Source organism: Ptychodera flava, chromosome 4, assembly GCF_041260155.1.
Source record: "Ptychodera flava strain L36383 chromosome 4, AS_Pfla_20210202, whole genome shotgun sequence".
NCBI classification, from domain to species: domain Eukaryota; kingdom Metazoa; phylum Hemichordata; class Enteropneusta; family Ptychoderidae; genus Ptychodera; species Ptychodera flava.
The window spans coordinates 19,407,956-19,427,751 of record NC_091931.1 but is presented as its reverse complement, the minus strand read 5'-3'; the positions used below and the strand labels follow the sequence as shown (position 1 = coordinate 19,427,751).

Genomic DNA, 19,796 nt, shown 5'->3' with positions numbered 1-19,796 from the left:
TCAGCGGTGTACACTGCGTATAAAGTTGCAGAAAAATACAGTTCTTTAAGAAAAATTATAAATTGGCAAACCAGTGGCTTTCCACTTGTCTGTCACACTACAGTACCACATTTTTTCTTTGTAAAGAAATGATGAAAGTAAATATTTTTGACGAGAAGACCCACCTTTCTGCTGCGAGTAGCCATATTGAATATCGCGCGACATCCGGGGGTTTTATGTTGAGGACAAAGGTCATCAGTGAAAACTTTCCAACGGAGTTTCCTATTGGATGTTTACAAGGGCATCTTGTTGCTACTTGTAATATTTGTTTCCGCCCATTCACCAAAAATTCTGGAACTAACACTAAGTACAATTGAGATTTTGCGTATTTCTTTATTAACAAACTCAAATGAAGTATCTATACCCTGTTTGATAATACTTGACGATCCTCTATAGCCTTGTGAATCGGGAAATTCAATAGGTTTAAGATGTCGCATAATATGTGTTTGTCATTGCTACGGACATTATTACACCAATCGCTGAGCTTCTTACAATGATGATTATACCCATGGTACCTTGCGTTGGCGGTTGGTTCGTTTCTAGCAAAACATAGTAGTCAGGTCACGATTCAGGAAGTATCACTATGGTAAGTGGCGACTGAAATTTTTACACTTTTAAGTCTTCATGGATCTTCTTTTGCAAAGACGTACACAGTTTGTTCACTTTGGTAAAAAATATAGCTTTATGCAGTGCAAAATCAGTGGAAGTAATCAACTGAACCAAAAACGAATCGACTACGTGGACCTGCAGAGCTCTGCAAAAAGACTGCATCGCGATCGGGTTGTTGAGTAGTGCACCGTCAACCGTGTGAACCGAATGCCATGTACCTGCTGCGGTGCCAATATTGATTTGAACATCCATCGCCACTTTCCCTAGTGTATGTTGGCATTCCTGTCACAGCAAAAAACCACTTTCAAACAGATATCAACCCGGAGAGTTTGTATTTTATGGATTTGACAGCAAGGAGTATGGAATAGCGGTAGTTTGGGGAATCTCGCCAACAAAGGTGCATGCTCGTACTTGTTCTGACTGCAGCAATAATATTTTGAAAAAAAATCTGCTGCCGATATTCTTCTACTAAAGATCAGTCATTTCACAATTTCAGTTCATCAGACGTGCTTTTTTATTTCTCAGTCGTTAGTGAGCCGCAGTAGTTTTAGCCTGATCCATATATTATTTAGGATTATAGGAAGCCCAAAAGCATGACAAGTGTGTCCATTCATTCAAGACTCGAGCGCTGATGTGCGCCCCTTGTCACTGTCAGTAAGCGCTGTTACACTGTCAGAACATGTTGCGACACGGAAAATGTTGGATGTGCCATTCAGATGTGTTCATTCTGTTTCAACGATCTGAACACACGAGGAACCATTTCGAAGAAATTTATAGATTTACTTTTTTTTTTATTTTTTGCCTCTCATGAGTCTCATTCTGATGTTCATCAAACAGTGTTCGTATCTCAGACTCAATGTTGATTTTCATTCAAAATCAATAAAAGACAGAGCACCCAGACATTACTGCGACTTACCTTGATGTGATAATATTAATAAACACACTGCTGTGAATTACAGGGTATGTTAAAATTATCATGTTGTATGTTGTCTTAGCAAGACCAGTCAGTGAAAAGCATGTGGGTATTTTTGAGATCCCATAATGTTCAAGACAATTTACATGTAAATACATTGGATGTGTTATCTTTATTTCGTCTAACCAACTGGACCTGATTGCGGCATATGAACCTTATTGAAAAAGGGTTTATAATATGACCACCCTGTCAAGTACCCTAATGAATCCTTCTAGCTCAACAAAGATAAAGTTATAAGGTTAAATGTGTTTATTAGGCGTATATAAAACTAGTGAAATTTTCTGTCGGTCATTTCCTTGACTGCCGAATGGCAATGACGCCAAAGCCTATCAAGGGAGCTTGATTTTGCTAATAGACCTTCAGGTTCTGTTTTCCTTTCTCATTGTTATTGCATTAATGTACAGAATTTCTTGTGTTCAAACACCGTCATTCTCAACTGCTACTGAAATTTGAACCTAATTTGAACCTAATGGGCACAATAATCTTGAAATTTATTCTTCCAGTCAATAAATCCACCCAAAATTGAGCAAGAATTCCTGACTGTAGTTACACCTTTTTGAAAGTCCAAATATTGATTGAGAAGTGCAGCTTTTTGAGAGTCCAAATATTAATTGAGGAGTGCATTGTGTACTCTGTTTATCATTTACGCAAGATTGACCTGAAAGATATTTTAATATCCACAATAAACTTAAAGAAAGATGCAACTCTTCATGATTCTGATATCAAGAATGATACAATGATTTCAAGTATGATACGACACTGGTTATTTTGTGGCTGTAGATACATATATATAAATTCACAAAGTTACAGGCTTTCAAAATATATAATCACAGAAGTTTCTTCCTTAGATTTTAGTAAGATTTTTTTCATTTTAATTTGAATCAGGCAGTACTTGCCCATGACCATGTACACTTTTCACTTGAAGAAGCCCTGCATAATTATGGTCAGTTTACCTTGAATCTCTCTACTAAGTTCGTACTGCTGCAATTCAGTGAAATTAATTTTCTGTGATTATATTATCATATTAATACAGATTATATGTTTTTGCAAACAACAGTTTTACATAGCTATTCAGTAGACAGGAATTTGTCCAACAGACTCAGAGTTCTGTAGGAATTCCAAGTTCCACATATCCATTATCTAGCACCCCGCTGATACTGCTTTAGAAGTTATTTTAATCCTGACACTTATCAAACTTGGTGCTCATAAATTTTAGAAGCACTAATGTATAAGACATGGGACAAAGAAATATATCACTTCCAATTCATTATGTAATAATGATCCTCTGTTTTGACTTTCTGTGTATTTATCAACAATATTGCAAAAGTTTCTTGTGTAGCCTGTAGAGACTTTTGAAGATCCATAAGTATACCATTATAAATGCAACAGACAATGCGTTCCCCTTTAAAAACAAAATAGTTTTATTTAGCAATAGTTTTATTTTGGCAAAGAGTGCAAGCATTTTTGAACAAAGTCTGAAAAAAATAGGATTGATTTTTTCTGAAGTACATGTTTACTTTTTACTGTTGATTAGAACATATGTATATATTCCAAAAGTGTTTGGATGATCAAATTTCTTATTTTACTCGTAGAACTAAATGCTAATTTTATGAACAATTTACACTCATTTCTGATAATAATTGGGCTGAACTGGTGGTGAAAGGCTTACAGGTAAGCCTCATTCAGTACCAGTGACAGGGTAGCTCCGTGTAACAATGCCACCACAACTGAAATCACTTTATAAACCTCAAAACAGCAAGGAGAATGACCTTCCCTCAGTACTTACTAGATATATGTTTTGAAAGAAGGTCGCAGCTTTTCTAAATTTATGGATTCTATTAGCTGATGGCTTTTGCAAGAAATGTCCATGCCTTCGGTAACATGTCCCTCAATTAGCAGAAGCACCTGATTTATGAAAAACGCATTCCATGTCTAATGATCTTTAAAGTGGAAAAAAACAACATTTTGAAAGCCTGTATTGCCATTACTATGTTATCATAAATCTTTATTTTGTTCAGCAGAATGATAAACTCAACTTGTGAAATGTGACTGTCTGATGAAGTCTTATATCATCAACTCACTGTAAAATGTAGTGTTACTTATGATGGAACGTCTTCAGCTCTTTTCTTAACCTTCAATAGAAGCTTTTTTAATGAAAAATTACTCCACTGTAATCATTTTCTTTAAAATTTTTTAGAAATTACTACAGATTTCGATTGAGAGTAACATTTCGGGAAGATAGGAACAACGTCGTTTGGTGTAAATTTAATCTCGACAACGTAAACATTGGATTGCGGAGCCACTAAAGTAATTAGCAAAGTGCCATCAGTGGATGTCTGTCAGACCATCCCCTCAAATGCATCTCAGCATAAATTTGCAAATCTGATTCTCCCAAGGTTTCATTATCGTTGTCAGTTGTCAAAATAAAATTATTCAGCTCAAATAATCTATTTTTTAGCTCCGTATCTGCCCACTTTTGTCAGGCTCTGCATTTGTGATACTGATACTGCAGTAAGTGAAATGATTTTAATTGGTAGTCTAGAATAGTTTATGTCTAAATCAAAATGAAAGAAAGGTTTTAAAGTACTGTGGTTGCTTTGGAAACCACTCAAAATAATAGGGGCCACGATATCAGAAAATAGTTCATGGACAGTAGTGAAAATTTCAGACTAGACAATGAAATCTGTACATTAAACAGTGGTCAAAGAGCTACCTGGTCGTCATGGCACTGTCATCTTTTTCTCATCATTGTCTTGGCTTTCATGGGTGTATCAAGTAACAGATACATCATTTGCAGTTTGGCCTGAGGGAACAGGGAATAAACTGTATATGACCCCAAACCGATGAATCTGTAGAGAGACCAGGGAATAAACTCTTCGCTCCCAAAAAGTGGATGAATCCACAAGAGTGCAGCTTTTTAATGCAGCCTTCTAGTTCCTATGCAAACATCTGATCATGATCATCCTTGCCCTGAGTGAAACTGATAGCTGGCATGTGGGTGTATGCCTGCAGTGCTCTGTAACATGATTTTAAGTGCATAGTGTAGAAGAAGATGCTTGCTCTTGGGTTCAGTTTGCAATGCTAATTGCACATATACATTTGCAATGAGAATTAATGAGTGACTACTGTTAAATTGTCTATCCTTTTCTCTCATTGCAAATGATATGTGAAATTATGTTATGGCACTGAACAGTTCAGCTGTTTCACTGCACTGCTCAAGAACTAGATTTGGTCACTATTAATCCCTGGTATTCCTTCTGTTGGTGAATCAGGATTCCCAACACAACACAACCCAAAGGAGTGAAACAGTAACAGACCATCGCAACAGAGAATTTTCAAATCACTGCTGACACTGCATACAGCAATTCAGGATGTAGGCATCAGATGAAACAGTGTTGGTCATATCATGGTGTCCAATACTGTTCTGCATTGTTCATGTCAAATAAGAATGTCAAACCAATGCCTACCCTGCCGAAAAATGAATATGCTCACCATTGAAAACTTACAAGAAACAAACACATCCATCTTACGGCATCTAATTGTCAGTGTATGTAATAATAGCTAAGGATGGAATTACAGAAATTTTAGTCACACTGAAAGCATTTGTTACAAATGTGTACATAATTATTAATGAGTATTTTTTACAGAATGTTTTCTCTGAAATTCTAAAAGGAATATGCCAGTTCACTCTATTCAATTTGAAACGGTATATGTTTGCTGACAGTGTGTGCCCTGTAAGGTAATATGAATTGCCATGACGCCAACAAATTGTCTTCGACGCAAGCAAATTTTTTTTTGTTCACGTGTTAACATAAAGGGCTGACGCAAAGAAAATGTCAGCAATTCCCCAAATTGACACAAAGTTTCCAGAAATTACGTTAAAGGGCACACTATTTGCTGGGAAATATGAATTCTGTAAAGATTAAAAAATAATGATAACTGCATGATTTGACTTGTTATCCCCCAAAGACAACAAAAAACAAATTGCTTGACCTGAAGAACAAGTCAAAACAACTGTGTTAAAGATACTTCTAGATGTACACCAACTGAGGAGCTGGTAAGAAAACACCAGTGATCTCTCAGTAACCATCCTTACCACCCCTCAAACTAATGGTGGAGTCTCATTAGAATATACAAAGTACCTTCCATCATTTTGAATGTTCCTTGCCAAGGATTGTAGAACAGTTTCTCATCATTCCTTGGGTAATAACATCAAATCTGACACACTATGGTAAATATTTCAATTTTGATTACTGTAATGAGAGCAATTGTGGAGAATACACAGAGAATAGATGTCTAGGAAATTTCTTTTAAATCACTCTTGACTCCCTACTATTCTAACCACAAAAAAAATGTGAAACCTGAAATATCAATGTTTAACTTTGTGATATTGTAGGCATCATCGTACAAGAGATCTGCCTTGGGTGGCGCCCAGAAGAAACGCACAGGGCCAAAACCAGAACTTACTGAAGAACAAAAACAAGAAATCCGGGAGGCCTTTGATCTTTTTGATGCAGAGGGATCAGGAACGATAGATGTCAAAGAACTGAAGGTAAGAACGTTTTACGTTTTTTCTCCTTTTTCAAACAACATTCAGATGTTGCTAAGCGTACCACTAGCACCAACAATAATTCATATTTTACGGCATGTGATTTATACAGACCAAGCTGTAAATCTTTGCATGTAAAAGTGGCACTCAAAACCATATGAACAAATCTTTTACGTTCATATGCATTAATCTGAAATTTATACTGGTGGCATGTGTTTCACTTTGATTCAAAAGCTTAATTACAAGGTCTTTTATAATTCCTCAAGGATTTTAAGCTTTTTCCTAGCACCCGTATTTTTGCATGTTGTAATTTTAGCAAACATATGGTTTCAATACAATCATGACCAATTTTTTTCAAATACTAGAAAATGTAAAAAATAGACAATTTTTTCCATAAATTATATATACAAGGGAGTATTTCTACGTTCTCCTTTATAATTTATGGCATATATCAGTATAACTTCCCCCGTGGTCTTTGTTTCTTTTGTGTGAAGTTCATGCAAAATTGATGCAAGTGTGTCAGCAAAACCTGGCATGGAAATGAAATGTTGTGTCAGGGCCCAAGGGTGAACTGATATTCTTGAACATCTGGCATCTAGCACAGCATGGTTGGAGATGTATGTCGTTCTCAGAGAGTGACATACTGGGTAGAGTGGCATATTTGAATACAAAAGGCTACTTTAACCAGGAGACTTGCGTGAGCGTTTCAAAAGACAGCGGTTGGCACTGTCAACGTTTTGTTGCGACTTTGCTAGATTCTCTCAGGAAGATGTGACTGACTCTACATGGGAGTTGCTCTGTCTTCAGTTTTGTATAGAGTAGCGTCCACAAGATAATATCATGAGTGCAGCTAATGAGACTTCCTTTAAAATTATCCACAGGTTGTCATAGAAGGTTAATTTTCAAGATACTTCAAGTTTTCATTTTCGGTTTATTATACAGGTGCTGGGAAAAAGTTTAAACCCTAATCAAACCAAGACACACACACACACACACACACACACTCACTAGTGTATAGATAGATGGATGTTGTATTACATTTTAACTCTTGTGTTGTCAGCATTTTTTGTAAGTACAGTTTAGTTGGGTTCTTAAAGACATGACAGACCTGTGATCATATATTCTCATGTTTGACATTTTATGGATGATTTTTGGTTTGAGTTTTTGGTTTCAGAGTTTCAACCTTTCGCAAAAACTACTGACCACCAATCATCTACATTACTTTTTCCTCATATCATCCTTCAGGTAGCCATGAGGGCACTGGGTTTTGAACCCAAGAAAGAAGAAATCAAGCACATGATTCAGAATATAGATAAAGAAGGATCCGGCACAATAGATTTTAATGATTTTGTCACGCTAATGACCGCAAAAATGGTAAGTCAATGAGTAATTATTTAATCAACAGCTATGTAATTATCTGTCTGGCATGGCCATTACGTGTTAGAGTTTCGATTCAAATCGCTGTCTATTTGAGTGAGATTTTGTTTCACCGCAGTCATTATACAGTGTCAGGAATTCTCTTATGAGACCTAATTTATCGGTAAAACCTGGATGACAGTGTAGGGTGCTGTGCTATTCCATGTGGACATTCTCTATCACTGATATTAATGGGCCACACAGAAACAATTAGTCTCTTCATAATGATGTTAACATTTGAGAAGACAGAATGCAAATTATAGAGTCGCTTTCTATGCCCCACCATCAGGTCTCCAGGGTAGTAATTACAATTGCCATATGCAGTATAACTCACTAATTTCCCGTCTGCTGAATAGTGGTTATTATTGGTGATTGTCCAGGTTTCTGTCTCCATGTATTAAAATTGTTCATAAAGGGTGAGACCATTTTGTACAGTGTCCCCTCTGCATCCTGTGCAAGGAGTAAAGAATGATTAAAACAGCCAACTTTACAGTGGTCTTCATAGATGACGGTGGCTGCTTAATTAAAAGTGTAAAAAATCCAAAATGGAGAGTAATTCTTGCATTCGGTGTGTGCTCTCACATTCTTAACTTTTTGATTCAGATTATGAGTTTGTTGAAATTTCATTCAGTCGACCTGATAGAAGACAGACCAATACGTCAACATTTTTTACAGTCGAAGAGAAGATTCTGGTTTCATTAGCACATCACTCTGCCTTAGGAGACACACCGCTTTCATTTGATTTGTAGAATACCGTACACAAGGCTTTCATTTTACTCTTAAACATTGTATCAAGCTGAGTTGAATTAATAGAATTAATAGGAGCAAAGAAAGATTTCCAAAAACTGTTTGAAATTTCAAGGTTTCAACCATAGATCTTGTACAGACACTGGGAATCCATTCTTTCATGGCATACGGAGATGTACTGCGTCGGCACAAAGTGTTGCAGTAGTTGTGTTTGATATGAATGACTGCAGGAAATCTTTGATTCCTTTCATCTACATGAAGCAAATTTTAATAGTACTTGTATGCAAATCAATTGCAGTACATCATTGTTTTGGTGAGATGAATATACCGGTAAGCATTTTATAGTGGGATTTTCAAAGAAAACTGATATTATTATACAAATCAATGTCATTGTAAATTCTTGTAATGGCATTCAAACTTGATGAAAAAAACTGAAGATTTTACACCAGGATACTTTTAATTGTACTTCTTCAACTTTGCATTGTGTGATTCCTCAAGAAAAAACTGGTGATACCCTGGCCAGTGCATACATTGTGCCCATTCAGCTGTTCGTAGTATATTTTATGTGGATGACAGAGTATATTTGACTAGTTCATATGTTTGGTTCTAGTTTTCTAAATGTTTACATGGGTGAAAAATCCTCATACAGAAATGATGTATTTCACGTCAAACTTCATGTTCACTCATAAATGAGAAACTTACAACCATGAAGAGTAGACCAGTTTAATTTCTAGCATTGCAGCCTCTCTCTGTCGGGTTCCAAAGTACAAATCGGTATTGCAGTATGATTCATATTGATTTCATGAATTAGTGAGTATCATTGAATCCAATCTGCTGATCCAATCTCTCTCTCCATCAATAAAAGGTACTCTGATATGAGAAGTGTGTAGCAAAATTGAATTGACAGTAAAAATGTACAGCCCTGAGACAGCAGTGTATCGGACATAGTCAAATGATAAACAGAATAATTTAGAAAGTTCCCTTAAAAATTTACACTATTATGAATGATAATGTTGAGAAATGTATGAGGACTAGATACCAGGAGTGTTGAAGCATTAGCTGAATTTGATGACGATATAGCCATCACAGGTACCAATTAAAATATGCCCTACTCAGGGGACTTATGTCCAACGCACTCACTAGTCATAGACGTCAGTTCTGTTGGTTCTATAGCAACCAAATAGCTGTTCAACTCCATATACCTGTGAGTACAGGTCCCAGTAGGCTTCCATTGCATTACATTTAATTTCTCTTCATAGATGAGTATTTTTTTGCCCATTTTTGAAATATTAAAAGCTAAAACCGATGGGAAAATTCAATCACACAGTACTTTGAATATTTTATAAAATTTTACGGGTTTGTATGGATCTTAGATAGGTTTTAAACTACATCTCCAGCATGCATACCCTTAGGGGATTTAGTGGTACTGTGTTTTCTTGCTAGAGTTTACTTTCAAATTTAGACACTTAAGTTGGGTTGGTAACAGTGTAACAGCTATGACCACAGGGTATAATGGAAAGACTATATCAGCATTTTGTCCATAAACTCTGATGTAAGGTTTTGTTCAGTTCAGTCAGAACAACCTTGTACTCGGGAAAAACATTGGTGTATTTTCTTCTTTAATGAAGGAAATATGATCAAGACATGTAGTCAGATTCATGGGAAAAGTAATCACAGCCGTAACTCAAATCCACGGGAAAATACCAATCAAAGGCTGCTTCCAATACTACATGCTTAAAAACTACCGCACAAAATGGAAATTGATATTAGTCACTCACCTGTTTGCAGTGAACTGACTAAAGCAAAAAAATAATATAATTATCACATTAATGGAACAAGGTCGTAGCTCTAACTCAATCTACATCAAGGGTTGGTTAGAGAGTGAAAATTTACCCACACAACGTTTATTGCAGCCTGTTAAAAAGCATCTAATGAAATTAACTCTTTTGAAAATCAGTACAATACAGTGTGTTAATGTACATGTACCCAAGTCTAAGTGTTGACCATGATGTATTGTTAAATGTGAAGTTCTATTCAAAGTCAAAGGCAAGTCCTGTACCTGACTGCTACAGGGTAATGAAGTCTGTTGTAGACTGCCCAGTAGTTAATGGATATGGGCATGCTGTAGGATTGATCAGTGAAAAAAATTGAATTTTACTTTCATGTGTATCAGTATTGCCTGCAGCATCGTTTTATGGAAGAACAAGTTTAAGTTCAGCAGCTGTGCTGGCTTCTGAAAGCATTTCCTCTCTAATCAGCTCTTACGATACATACCTCAGTAGAAGCATTATGTATGGTCAACCCTTCAGTTCAGTCTGTTGATATCAATGCTGAGATATACTGATATTTATTCGAAATGTTGAATGTTGCGGTACAAGTATATAGAAAAAACATTTATTCCATGTGTTGAATATCAAGGTACATGGTAAAAGTGAATGCACAAACACGGGCTCATGCATCATTTATATGCGAAAATTGAAAAACAAAGGGATGTTGTTGTGACAAGACAGATTTGCTATTTTTTGTTGTTTTTTCTATCATGAAACACCTCAAATGCAACCAGTAACTCAAATAATTCTGACAATGCATGATAGTAAATGTCAAATGAAACCTTACATCACCATGCACTGAGGTTAAAACACTGTGAGAGCCACTGTAAATTTATAACAGTGCACAGTACTGTAAAGATACTGATCATATACCAGTATTTAATTTCTCAATCTTCACTGATGGATGAAATCCACGAAATGAAATCCCAGTGAAAATACCAAGTAACAATGTATTCTTTTAACTGGCAAATCAGTAAATATAAATTCTGGTAAAAATGCCTGAAATATCAAAATAAAGAAATTATATTCCCTTGAAAATGAATGCTTTTACACTATTTTTTGCAGGTAACAAAAATCATTTTCTTAACCTATTTTGTTGATTAGCCGAGTTATATGTACTAGCATGTCACAGTATTATTGGGTTTTTTTAAACATTCTGACCAATATGATAAACTTCCACATACCAAAAATATAATGTTGTTTCTCATCATAAGTCTTTTGCCTGATGAGGGTTTTTATTTTTTTTCTTAGCTCATATGATCTAAGTCCTCCACACATGAAAAGAATCAGGAATGTTTACATGGAATTGTAATACTGTGCATACAATCCGGCATGATGACTGTGATAACTTAACTCATCAGAACTGTTGTGTAGAAGTGATCCAACAGAGAACGAATGTGACATTTTCAGCTATACATAACACAGTGTCATTTTTCAAACCCGGTACAAGTTTTTCAAGTGAACATGAAAAAAAGGATAACATGGCAAGTCTAGATCAGCATGTAAGGATGAGAAACAAATGCCTTTTTTGGGGCCTTGATGATATATAATTAACAAAAAATATTGCCAAAAGACTGACCGCATCCCTTGAAAGATCTCTGTTTCTCCTACCTGCAGAATTGCATCTTATGAAGGCACTTTATCAACTATCCTGATGTTCTTTTTTTATCTTCACACATGGATGATATGTCAACCCTTAAGAATAGCTACATGTACTGAATCATTGATTCGGCCCAGGTGGCTCATTGCCATTGGCGTTATCTGAACAACACAGTGCGGTTATTGTGGTATCATTATCTGTGACATTAACAAAAGCAACCACGCAGAAGAGATATCTTTCTTGAAATCCAAAGAAAATTACAGATTTCCCTTTTTTCAAATGAACTGTGAAAAAGTTGAAAATTATTGCTGTTTTTACCAACTGATAGACTAACACCTATGGCGTTGCCTTTTATATTGATAGAGATAATTTTATCGTGTCCCAAGATGTGGTAACCTTCAAATCTTTTACTTGAGGAAAAGTAATCAGTAAGAAAAACAAGTTACAGATTTACTGAGATTGCATACAGATCGATCAAAAGAAATATTCTACAGAACGTAAAAAATGTAAATAATTGTAGGATAAGATGGATATCACCAGCAGAGCTTACTCCAATCAGAAATTCAAAGCTAGACTATAAGTATTATCAAAAGATTACCCGTCGTCGTTGAATTCAAAGCCACCCCACCATGGTTTTTCCTGCTTTTGAAATGTTAGTCAGAATGACATCAGAGAGGATTTCCTCAGATGTCAAAACTAGAAAAGTAGAAGAGACTGTTTTGTTTGAATTCAAGGTCTGATCAGCACCGATGATTACACCCTTTCAAATTTTTATACCTCATATACATGTATCTCCAGTGTGTCGTCTCTCCAAAGCAATATCCAAGGCAAGTACTTTGAACCTCTGCCAGGGCGTTCAGATAATGTACATCTGTAGGAAAATGTCATCACATTTCACATCACATTTCAAAAGCATTTTCTTTTCGTGACATATGTTGTGACATGTCATCGAAAAGCTGCCAAGTGTGAAAGACAAGCCGTGTAGTGCTAATAGATGTGGCTTATGCTTAGCGTCAAATATGATATACTGCAGCAACAAACCACCCCCAGTGACTGGTATGAGCCACGAGATATTGACCAGTTCATGACAAATGTGTATAAGCGATAGTGAGTGCATATACGCAGTGGAGTGGTCGAAATCGAGTACCATACCTATTGCTTTGGTGGTTTACCGCTATGACATTAAAACAGCACATTGAAATTCTGGCATGAAACGTTCAAAGAATTTTTCTCTTAACTTACACAGTGTTCATTCTAGGACGTAAAAACAAGGGGCCACTTTGGGCCCCTACTCCTGTCCCAAGGGGGCCATTTTATAAAATCGGGGGCCGTCATGATCACACATGTAAAACCCTTGAATTTTCTGCTGAAAATACCATAGTCTATCAAGTCAAGAAAAGGAGAATACTAGAGATCGGGCCACCTGTAACCAACGAAGCCTACAGCAAAGTTGTGCTCCGTATACGCAATAGGCCCAACAATGACAGCAGCAAACTAACCGTTTGGTTTGATTCAATTGTTTACGTAACTTATGTGATGAATTATTGATGTCGGACTTTAACAACTGCACAAATTACTACGGACTGTGATTTTGACTGGAAACGATCATGATCAAAGCTTAGCGCACCGGTAGGATTTCTCCGAGTGGCCCCCGATTTGCACTGGTCGACAATTATCACACTGATACAACACGAGAGTGTAACCCGTACGACCTACATAAAGTGATCGATACATCAACTTTTAAACATAACTTGTATGTATTAGCAAATTTACGATCATTGGTTCTGATCTGGCTACTCTGGATAACGAGATATGTCCGACCTAAACTGTACTATGTATTGCTCTTCAAAACGATCATATGGCCGGCCAAGCATGAATGCTTTCCTTGCAGTGTTCAACGTTTCGCTGGTATGGACGATAGACGTTGCAAACGCTTCAATTTAAGGGACTGCCCGATCATCCTGGGTTCATCAACTATTATATAGTACTGGCGTTAAAAATCTGAGCGGCGACTAGCTTTTCACGATAACGCGGCGGCCGCGGCCGGAGCCGTTGTTTACATTCATCGATCGTACCACATGCGCACGGCTCCAATACACCATTGCCCCTACATCAGTCCTTTTTACCCAGCTTCCTATGTACCACCATATATGCCGTAGTGGGCAAAGGTCGAAGGGTAACTGAATCGTTTAACATGGCACACTATGACTGAGGTAATGACCTTCGGAGAGCTACGTAAATGTACGAACTATTAGTTAGTGAACTCTGCGTGATCGACCGACCCATTCATAAAATGTTGCGCCCTTGGTGGCGCATCAAAGGTAGAAATGAGGGCCATTCAAGATTTTTTTGCGCAAATTGCGCAATGGCGCGTCCTAGAATTAACTCTGCTTAGACCTAGTGTGTGTACAAACTGTGCTATATCACATAGCACTCTTATAGTATTTCCACAGCTCCAGCAATCAAATCACAGCATTTTCACCAATCAATATACTGATATTATATAATACCTGATGAAATATGACAGCTGTTGTGACACGTCAAGGAAAAGATGTCAAGTGTGAAAAACAAAGCCTGGTGCCAGTTAATGGCATGAAACATGATGTAAGGTACTTGAGAATGTACCACTCAATAAGATATGACAGCAGTTATTGTATGAAAAACGATGTGTGTTAAAAGGATATAAAGCCATCATTTGCACTCCTGTGTTCAAGTGATGCACTGAAGTTATGTACATATAGAGAATAAGAATGACATTAACATCTTGATGATAGAACATTCATCTTTTAGATTCATGTTGAACTGGCTTAACACTCGATCATGGAAAGGAAACCGACATTTTGATGTGCATGACTTGGCTATCCACTGTAATGTAATAACACTGCCACCTTAGGGAAAGGACAGAGAAATGTTAGGTACATGAAAACTTTCTTAATCTGATGGAGTTGTTACATGTTGAATAGGGGAGAGGAATAGTCAAAGAGTTCAATTTTGAATCTAGCATGCATGAAGTCAGAATCCGTATTAGGAAGACAAACAGCGTTGCCAGGTCTGTCTCTCCTGTGAATCACAATAATTACACTTTTACAGCAAGCAACACAGAATAGTGCTCATCACAACTTGCGTCATAGGCCAACATTTTTGTTCAAAACGATTTGAGTAATTTCCTTGATCTATACCCTGTGGACATTAAGAGAGGAAATATTTCAGTTGCATAACTGTCAAATTTGCCACTTATCCATGTGCAGAAAGATTCCCATATTTATGATGTTGAAGAAGGAGGAAATATTTCAGTCACTTAGCGGCATAGCTACCTAGATGTTTTCAGCAGAGTTTGTAAGGTTCAAACAGACTGAACGTTCATCACTGTACGTCACATACCAAATGGTTTCAGGACAACAAAACCATGCAAATAATGAAGTAAAATTTATTCACTGATTCATTCTTCACAGTCCATTTCTCATTCTTGCTGAAGAAAATAATACTGTCTGAAAGAAAGCATGAGTTCTATTTCATATGCTTTCATCAGATAATTGCGCTGACAGATAATCAGAAGGGGAAAAAATAGGAAGTAAAAGAGCTTGAAATAGGAAATCTCCTCTCTGGCTAATTTTCTCAAATTCCTTAAAACATGAATTTCCCTCAGTGAAGTTTCAACAGCCAGTTCTGTTCAACCAACCCAACTGCAGCTGAAGGCGTGATTGGCAACATTTCTTGCATGAACAGCTGCAAGCCGTAACTCCCAGTGAACATTCCATTCCCTAGAATCCAATCTTTTGTCTTCGCTAACAAGAGGAGATCTGCAGGAATCACAGGTATTGATTTACCTGCGTGTATGAATAGTTTACAGTGCTGTGACCAAGCTGCAAAGCCATGCCAGGATCAAATCACAGAATAGAGTTCCTCTGTTGGTGCACATGCATATGATGTTGACATATTCAGCCATTCACATTCAGTTATAGGTCACAATTATCAGGATGTAGTTTGAAGTATGCTCAATTCACAACTAACTTGCAAATCAAACTATCATCCAAAGTGCCATTGATATGATATGATATGTCATTCATTCAGTGCTTATTAATAGTTTTTATCTGGGTGCTTACTTAACTTTTCAATTGTCAAAATTACGCAAGTTGCTGACTGTTGTGTTTAAGTTTTCATAATTACGGATGTCATGGGAATCAAGTGAAACTTTCAACAAATTCAACTTTTGTTGTAAAAACTTAAGCATTGACCAAAAATATTCGTAATTAAGAGGAGCAGAATTTCCAGTGCCTTTGAACCTTATTATGTTGGCCATGTCAAGACCTGTATGCAAAGGATTATGAAATGAAACATTTTCTTACGAATGAGAAATTCAAGATGGCATTAATACTTGAAAGTGCACTTTTTGTAACACACCTGTCCAGAAGTACATTTACATGTCGATTTTGTGTAGAGTCTAACCATAGACCCTCAAGGGTCTATGGTCTAACAGATTACACTGATCTCACATGTAATTTGGTAATCATAAATACTCCTTCAAGAACAGTTTGGGGAAAGGGTTAGAACAGTGTAGTCACAGTAGTGCAGAGTTGTAAGGGTTTGATGAATTTTATATGTCTTGTTTTACACATGCACACTCATCAATGTTATGATACTACCGGTACATAGTTGTTAGCTGTTTTGCAATTTATTCTTTATGGAAGCCCAAAACAGTTAATAATTACTGAGGCAATACCCACCTTTTTCACGTCTATGGACAGTGGTAACAGGACAATGCCTTATATGAGCAGCCATTGAAATGGCATTGGATATATCAAAAGTGCATATCAGCATGTGTCCCTTTTACCAGTCACTTTATTTAACTTGGCATGTGCGTAACCTTTGCGTGTATTATTTTCTGAATTCATTGAAGATTGCCAAAGTTAGTACAGTGATACATGTATTTCCATACACAAGATTGCACCATTCCTGCTACCCTCCTCTTCATACACCATGATTTTTGAGACTTTACTCACAATCAACAAGTGATGACATAAACAGAGGCAAAATCCAGTCCTGTTATGTTTGAAATTTCACACCAACAGTAAACATCTCCTATGTTACAGCTGAGAAACAATTGACACCCAACGGTATGGTACTATGACTACATTACATTGTGTTATATACTAGCAGAAAGAAGTACATACATGATGTTATAAGTATTAAAGTGATATTTCATATGTACATCTACCGATGCACCTCCATCCTTTCATCATTATTTTATTCTGGTTACAAATGAAGATTGACAGCTACCCTCTAGAAGTCAGTGAACATGCTCCATTAGATTTGCCCATTCAATTATGTATGCTTAAGCAGAGGTACAACTGCTGTCACTTCCTGTAATGCATAGTTAACGCCAATACAGAACATAAGTTTCACTAACTGTATTACATGTGAAAACCACTGATGTCCCTGATAGAAAACTCCCTAATCACATTTGATGCTGTGTGTGCCAAAAGCATTTTCTACTGAATTACCCGAGGCCAACAATCATCCTCTGTAAGTGTATGAAGGCTGATAAGAGCTACAAATGAGAGGCGTCCATCAGACAGGAAGCCTGTTTACACTTTTCAAATCTTCAACTTCAAAACTGACTTGATCTTGGTATATTGTACAGTTGCCTCCATTATGATGGTGTAAATTACAACCTATGCGGGATATAGCTACTTAAAATATGAAGGCTACACGTCCATGTAAGATTGTCCACTTAAGAGTATCTATCCTTTTGTCAACCATCTTTATGCAAAGACTCACAATTATGCAATTTTAAAATGAGTACCATTCTTTAAATTACAACAAAAAACTACAAAAAATTTGATAGCTTAATGATATTACCAATCTCTAGGAAATAAAAACTAAAAACTATTAGGTTTTGTATCCTAATTTTGCATTTATTTTATGTATGCACTCTATCTCCTTGTTATATTTTAGGGGTACTGTTTTGTGGTGCTGTGGTAACTAAGATTACCGAGACATGTTTTTTAACAATTCCCTTCTCGGAATGCTTCACACACACATTGCTGAGCAAGGAAAGTATAGGAGAGCACAAAATTGAAACTGTCTTCAGTAATCAGAACTACCCCTCTTTGATTCTTTGCAGAGTGAGAAAGATTCAAAAGAAGAAATCCTCAAGGCATTTAGACTATTCGATGATGACGAAACCGGGAAAATTTCATTCAAGAACCTCAAAAGAGTTGCCAAGGAGCTTGGAGAAAACCTCACAGACGAAGAACTCCAGGTGAGAAAGAGATGAAAATGTGATGTGTGCCAGTTAGAGCAAAGTGGGTGAGTTTGTTCATGCGAGAATGCAAGCAGGAAGCGAGAGGTAAAGTGATGTTGAAAACATCAAATGGGGTTGATTGATGTCGATTTTACAGATTGACCTGAATTCCTTTAAAACATGCATTAGTGTATCAGTGAATGAACCAGTTTCTCAGAAAAGTGATGATTGGATTGCTGTTCAGAGAGACGGTTCTTCAAGAGGGCAATTTTCCAGCACTGAACATGCAACAATATACGTTTTCAAATAGCTTGGATTGTGTTCATCTTGCCCAGGTTGTATCCATCATGTAATAGCATTCTTCTCAGGAAAAGAATAATGACGATGCAAATCTAGAAACCTATGCAAGTGAAAAAAAATATAGATGTATTATGATTTTTGCTTCAGAGATTTTCTTACTAATATTTACCATGGAATAGAAGCAGTGCAGATAATGTTCTTAATACCATGTTGCTACTACATGTAGTTTTGTGCTTTCTTCAAAGTCGCCATTTTCAAATGTTTAACAAATGTCCACCCTGTAAAAAGCTATCTTCTTTCTCCAGTTTCTTTCAAATGTCATGGAAACAAAGCTGTGTTTGAATGACAGACACTGTCGACAGCAGTAAATTCATGATTCAGGGAACATTGCATCATAGCAAACTCCTCCTGGGTATTAGCAACATTATTTTGATTTCAAGATTCAAAGCGGATTATATTTATTGCAATGCACAACTCTTGACAGGTAATTTCCATGGCCTAATTTTTTTTCCCTTCCCTCTGCGACAGGAAATGATCGATGAAGCAGACAGAGACGGAGACGGAGAAATCAACGAAGCAGAATTTTTAAGGATTATGAAGAAGACCAGTCTTTACTAGTGTAGCAGAAGTAGTCCAAAAAGTGTACATAAATTGTACTTAACCATGACGAAAATCCAGCCATCAACTTAGTGGATACCCATGTACAGTTGTACTTGAATATATTTACCCAATCTCATCCTCGTGTTTGTTGGATATTCCTTTCGCTTTTTTTTTCACATATAGTGAATTTTTTTTTCTCTCAGCATATGAATTACCTGTTTTGTATGTTCAACTTTTGCTTCTAATTATTTATGGATTTCAGTCTTTTAAAAAAATAAGGAAATGGAGAAAGTTTGATTGTTGTGGTTATTGAGTATATCTGTGACCTTTGAGAAGATATCAAAAAGCCAGAAAGACAGATTGATTTACACTATTTACAGCTTTCATTCTGTGACCTGAATTTCTGCAGTATTCAAACTAAATGGGGGAAAGAAGATCATACGTTTTATTACAGATCAGTATAAGCTTTTCGAAGTGTCCTTTTCGTATTTGGAATAATACTCTTTTAGTATTTGACAGGCAACATTATTGTGTTAGTATCCGCCCAGAATCCAGTCTGTCTTAACTTTTTGTTGTGTATCGTCTTACCACAGGCCTATATGCAGGGTCCATTGTCCCAGAATACACATTCTATCTGTTATCTCTCCATTCAAATGCTTTCTTTTCAACGTCTGATGCATTCTTTTAATGCAGACATTTCGGTCCGAATGATGAATTTACTTTCATGAATATTTTTTTCTTTTTCTCTGCTGTATCCATGTTTAGCGTGTTGTGAATATTTGAGTGTGTATGTATACTACCACATACTGTTATTCCCAGAAGAGACAAATTTCAGATGTAAACGCATATATACCTACTGTCTGTATTAAAAGAAGTCTGTCTTTTATGTA

At 36.5% G+C, this 19,796-nt stretch overlaps 2 protein-coding genes across 2 annotated transcripts in view; one reads left to right on the top strand and one right to left on the bottom strand.

Moving 5' to 3' along the window:
• LOC139131125 (sterol-4-alpha-carboxylate 3-dehydrogenase, decarboxylating-like) overlaps nt 1-307 on the bottom strand; it is a 14,697-nt gene extending 14,390 nt beyond the window's left edge. The window contains exon 1 of the mRNA XM_070697075.1: nt 165-307. Coding sequence (XP_070553176.1) covers nt 165-185 — 21 coding nt within the window. The 5' untranslated portion in view covers nt 186-307. The remainder of the gene's footprint in view (nt 1-164) is intronic.
• Nucleotides 241-19,796, top strand: LOC139131127 (uncharacterized). Its single transcript, XM_070697077.1, has 5 exons — nt 241-625; nt 6,018-6,173; nt 7,416-7,544; nt 17,887-18,024; nt 18,835-19,796. Exons 1-5 carry the CDS (start codon nt 623-625, stop codon nt 18,922-18,924), a joined length of 516 nt encoding a protein of 171 aa, XP_070553178.1. The 5' UTR covers nt 241-622; the 3' UTR covers nt 18,925-19,796.

What these genes read in the sequence shown, in the direction of transcription:
- LOC139131127 (XM_070697077.1), top strand. An exon ending in CGCTAATGACCGCAAAAATG is followed by an intron (nt 7,545 to 17,886) that starts GTAAGTCAATGA and finishes GATTCTTTGCAG; the next exon opens with AGTGAGAAAGATTCAAAAGA. An exon ending in TCACAGACGAAGAACTCCAG is followed by an intron (nt 18,025 to 18,834) that starts GTGAGAAAGAGA and finishes CCTCTGCGACAG; the next exon opens with GAAATGATCGATGAAGCAGA.